Source organism: Physeter macrocephalus, chromosome 20 (assembly GCF_002837175.3).
Source record: "Physeter macrocephalus isolate SW-GA chromosome 20, ASM283717v5, whole genome shotgun sequence".
Lineage (NCBI taxonomy): Eukaryota > Metazoa > Chordata > Mammalia > Artiodactyla > Physeteridae > Physeter > Physeter macrocephalus.
In genome coordinates, this window is record NC_041233.1 from 70406969 (window position 1) to 70412258 (window position 5290).

Here is a 5290-nt window from a genome sequence, read left to right on the forward strand (position 1 = left end):
TGCCTTTTCATCTTGTCTATCTTTCTGTGAATGTGGTTTTTCCACAGGCTGCAGGATTGTACTTCTTGCTTCTGCTTTTTGCCGTTTGGTGTATGAGGCTATCTAAGAGGCTTGTGGACATTTCCTGATGGGAGGGACTGGTGGTGGGTAGAGCTGGCTGTTGCTCTGGTGGGCAGAGCTCAGTAAAACTTTAATCCACTTGTCTGCTGATGGGTGGTGGTGGGCTCCCTCCCTGTTGGTTGTTGGCCTGAGGTGACCCAACACTGGAGCCTTCCCGGGCTCTTTGGTGGAGCTAATGGCAGACTCTGGGGGTGCTCACACGAAGGAGTACTTCCCAGAACTTCTGCTTCCAGTGTCCTTGTCCTCACGGTGAGGCACAGCCACCCCCCGCCTCTGCAGGAGACTCTCCAACACTGGCACGTAGGTCTGCTTCAGTCTCCTATGGGGTCACTGTTCTTTCCCCTGGGTCCCAATGCACACAATACTTTGTGTGTGCCCTCCAAGTTCGGAGTCTCTGTTTCCCCCAGTCCTGTCGCAATTCTGCAATCAAAGCCCACTAGCCTTCAAAGTCTGATTCTCTAGGAATTCCTCGTCCCGTTTCCAGACCCCCAGGGTTGGAAGCCTGACGTGGGGCTCAGGACCTTCACTCCAGTGGGTGGACTTCTGTGGAATAAGTGTTCTCCAGTTTGTGAGTCACCCACCCAGCAGTTATGCGATTTGATTTTATTGTGATTGCGCCCCTCCTACCATCTCACTGCGGCTTCTCCCTTGCCTTTGCATGTGGGGTATCTTTTTTGGTGAGTTCCAGTGTCTTTGTGTCGATGGTTGTTCAGCAGTTAGTTGTGATTCTGGTGTTCCCGAAAGAGGGAGTCTATTTGGTGTTTTTTTTAAGTACCACATCCCTAATTATGATACTGGGGTAACTCAGTGGCATTCATAGTAATTTGGCAGCCAGTAAAATCAAACAGCAAAAAAGTGTGATTTGCTACCACAGAGCACCTACTATGAGCCCAGCATTGCTCAAAGTACAAATGCAACCAGTTTCTTTAAAAGGAAATTCTATCCCAAACCTCATCAATAATATATAGTGAAAATTTAAGTAAGATTATTTTTTCCCTTTTTGCTCCCAGTCGTCCAAACAAAATCTGCATAATTAGGAAGGAGCAGCCCTGTTAAATGAAAAGTTTAAAATGTAAAACTTTAAAATCCTATCACAATTTCATGGGATTAAACTGTTTTTATGGCACAAGTAAATTGGTTGTGTGTTGTTCTCCTCCCCAAGATGAATAGAAAACAGTTTTTAATCAGGTCCTCGGGGATTTGGCGTGGATTTAGGAATTTTTTATTTCATATTCATTGTATAAGATATCAAACTCTTCCATTTGGGACCTGAATGTGTACATTTTTAATATATGACTCTTAGCTGGCATTTTTCGATATACAAGACAGAATCATTTAAGCCTAATCTTCCTCTTAGAAGGGACATTTTGTTCTAAAATTGTTGTCCTTTAAGTTCAGCAAATTGGAAGCTTGTTTTCTAAAACTACATTTTTTAGGCTGTAAGAAACCGCTTCAAATTAATATCAATGCTTCTAATGCTCCCATCCATGTTACATGGCTTAACGGGTAGGAGGAAGGTAAAGAAAGAGACTTGGGGGACGAGTTTCCTTAAATGACCCAGGATAACAACAAGAAAACAGCACAACCTCCCTTCTTCTTGTGAAGGCATGTAGATTGGGGAAACCCATGTCATTTGTTGAAACTGTCCGGGATTTCCAGCGCGTTTGCCCTGCCATTTGGGAAGACTGTTTGTCTACTTGCTCATTCATTCGTTCAAGTGTCACTGGGACATCTATTGAGTGCCAGTCACTGCTCTGTGCTGGGAATCGGCAGGGGACAACAATGACAGCAACAAGAGACAAAAGTCCCTGTCCTCGTGGAGGTCACATTCTGGTTGGGGAGGCAAATAAGTAAAGTATATAATACATTAGGCGGTGAGAAATGCTTGGAGGGAGATGACGCGGAGGTGGGGTTCAGGGAGCACCAGGAAGGGAACGAGGAACTGGAGTTTCGATGTAGTGGCCCAGGGAGGCGAAGTGGCCTCCCCTGAAAAAAGACTTGAGTGACAGTAACTGATGTCTCATCTCTGCCCCCAGACCATTCTGCTCTCTTCCCTTCACCGCCGCCATGTACTTTGGCTTGAAAATAACTGTCTCCTCCCCAATTACCAGAAGTAAACAACGGGCTGGACTCATGCTCACGATAGGGGAATTGGAGGGTTTTGGTTAATTTGAAGGGAGCAGAATTGGGTTATTGCGTTTGGGTTGGCATCTACATACTCCAATTCCTTTTACTCTAGGGCCTGTTGCAAGAGACTGAATTTACAGCCCTGTGTCTTTGATAGGCTGTGCTCCATCTAATCAAAGTATAAATGGAATGACTATGAAAAATTCTGGCTGGCTTTGGTCACCGGTGAAGACCAAACGCATTTATTTTTATCAAAAAGTCATTAGCAATAAGATACCATTATCCCCGTCACCAAAATATTATTAAGCAGGGACAACTTTAATTTCTCTATGAGGCAGTGGTTTTCCAGCCCAAGTGAGTATAATCTTTTTTCTCACACTGACCTCTATTGTCATTGCTTTATCTTCATTAAAACTTGGATTCTGCCAGAAGAGTGTGCAATGATGTGAAAAAGAGGATATGTGTGTGTGTGTTTATATATATTTCTTTTTTTTTTTTTTAGTCAAGACCAAATAAAAGGCTTAAAGTGTAGTTCCACGGTGTGCCCAATGTCTTGGCAAATGTCTCCATACTTTAGACTAGTTTTATGGGTTTAAATTTCACTTAAGTGTCCAAAAGCTTGTTTTAGTTTTAAGATGATCAAAGCATTTGGTTATAGCCAAGTACCTACTGAGCAAATCACTAAGATTTGTCTTTTCAACAAAGGAAACAACTGAGGAGGTTTTAGAAGTAACACTTAAAAGCTTTCCCATGTGCGTGCAGTAAATAGTTTGCTAATTCTTTAGAAATCACTCAGAGCACCATGGAGAAATTGTCACCTGAGGGCACAGTGCTCAGAGGGGTAGGTGAACCTTGGTCCACACTTCCCACTGGGAAGTCATACCTGGTCCCCGATGTGCAGGCACGTGCTCTTGTCCATCAGGCCCTTCAATATCAGGCCTGACACAGAAGCCCTCAGGACACAGGGGGCTGCAGAGGAAGGAACTCGGGCTTTGAATCCTATCTCTGGCACGGCTGGTTTAGGTGAATACCAGCCATTTATTCAACTGTGAAATGGAGATAACACCCGCATCTCCTAGGTGCAGGTTACAGTTAGTGCGACAATGTATACGGTACACTTCTCACAGACTGAATGTGCACACAGAACAGGCACCGGATAAATTAATGGTGGCTGCCACCGCAAAATGCGAGTAAGGTATTCAAGCATCTCAGCTGGATCATCGCCTAGAGCGTGCGCATCTCGGTGGACAGAAGGGAGACCCGGCACAGTGCTTACAGAGTTCATCTGATGAGGCCCATCACTCACACCCGTACATTTCTCTCTATCCCTCTCCCTTTGGGAAACATGTTTCCAAGTTGCCTAAAGGACCCTGTAATAATAACCAGTACTGTTCCCAAGCAGAGCCCACCGCCTGCCCCCATTCCCGGCTCAGCTCATCTCCAGAGATAACCGACCTCCTGAAGCTCCTGGCTGCATCACCAGCCGATCTCACTCAAGAACCGTTGCTTCTCCTCGGAGCCAACCCTGAACATCCAGGGGGCTATTGATGTTAACATTCTAACTTTTCTCAGAGAGCCCTTGGAGGCCCACCCCCATCTAACTTGTCTGAGCATCTCACATTGTATATTCTGACCAGGTTTTAAGAACTGCTGGAACTGACTTGGGGTTGGCTGCCAAGATCAAAATCTCATCTGTGGGTAGAAATGTTCTTTCCCACACAATGTACCCTCGGTTATTTGCATCTCTCACTCTCCTGGGCCTCTGGACTCACCGTCTTAGCAGCACCTAGTTCATCACTTCCTCCGGCCCCACTGCATCACGTAGTGTGGCCAAAAGGAGCTGGATTCACCAGCGGCGATCAGGAAAAAAAGGGACACAGAGAGAGAGAGAGAGAGAGAGAGAGAGAGAAGGCAGACACAAGAAATACAAAGGGCCAGCTTGAACTTAGAGGGGAAAACATGTTTGTGTGTTTGTTGCCTGTTGTTTTTGAAACTCACTAAGACATGTGTTGTCTTTGAAGAAATTCAGAAATTTCAAGCACTCCTCCAGGTCGTTTCCACTGTTATTGCAGTCACACCAGGGGGCCACGCTGAGGCTACTGGAGTCTATGTAGTTGGGGGTCATGACTGTACCTAGAAGAGTAAAAAACAAGGCATTTTATTCTTGTGTGATGGTATAAACTTTCCTAGAGCCTAAAAAGAAACAAATGTTCCTCTGACAGCAGATGCACCATGGATAATTACAAACATTGTGTTTGCTGAGTGGAAAATTAGGTTAAGCGGTGCATTTTCTTGGCAATTTATCTTGAGCACATAAAATAATTTACACGTTTACTTAAAAAATCCTAACAGAACTCCTTGAGCTGCACTTTGGGTGTTTTTCGCTGCACAAATGGTATGGATGTCATGGAGTAGGAGAGAATTAACTTAGAACGCATGAGTTGCCAAATCCCTTGCATTTTCTTGAAAATGTCATTAATCTTCATAAATAGATAGAGCTGGTTTTACACATCTCAAAAAATCCTTTTAGGACTTTGCCTCTACTTCCCTCGGAAGCAATAGGCTCCTTCAGAGTAACCCAGAGAAGCTCAGAAGCTATCCTTATGGGTTACCCCACATTCTGGATGTATACAAGGAGGCCTCTGCTCACTAGACTCTCAACTGATTTAGTGCTCCAAATTGTGATGGAATTGGAAATAAACAATGGAAATTCTCTAAGCCAATGGCTCCTAGAGTATTGTCTTAAGAGTCCCCAAAGAAATGCTGGGTGGTAGCTCTTGCCTACATCTTCCTGTGTATTCATTGTTCTTCTGATGAGTTCGGTACTGGCACAAATAAACAATGTGTTTATACTTAACACGACCCAAATGTCTTCTCCTGGGTGGCTCACACCAGGCAATGCCTACACATGCCAAGAAGCCTTCTGTTTTTTTTGTTTTTTGTTTTTTTTCTCTGATGTGGGCCTCTCACTATCGCGGCCTCTCCATTTGCGGAGCACAGGCTCCGGACGCGCAGGCTCAGCGGCCATGGCTCACGGGCCCAG

At 44.8% G+C, this 5290-nt stretch overlaps 1 protein-coding gene across 5 annotated transcripts in view; it reads right to left on the reverse strand.

Moving 5' to 3' along the window:
* Positions 1 to 5290, reverse strand: part of GFRA1 (GDNF family receptor alpha 1) — a 231968-nt gene that overhangs the window by 44429 nt on the left and 182249 nt on the right. For all 5 annotated transcript variants that reach the window (XR_003677599.2, XR_003677600.2, XM_028481528.2 and 2 more), the window contains one exon: positions 4246 to 4380. Coding sequence is in view for 3 of the 5 variants with exons in the window: in XM_028481528.2 (XP_028337329.1) it covers positions 4246 to 4380 (135 nt within the window). In the remaining 2 variants the exon portion in view is untranslated. The remainder of the gene's footprint in view (positions 1 to 4245; positions 4381 to 5290) is intronic.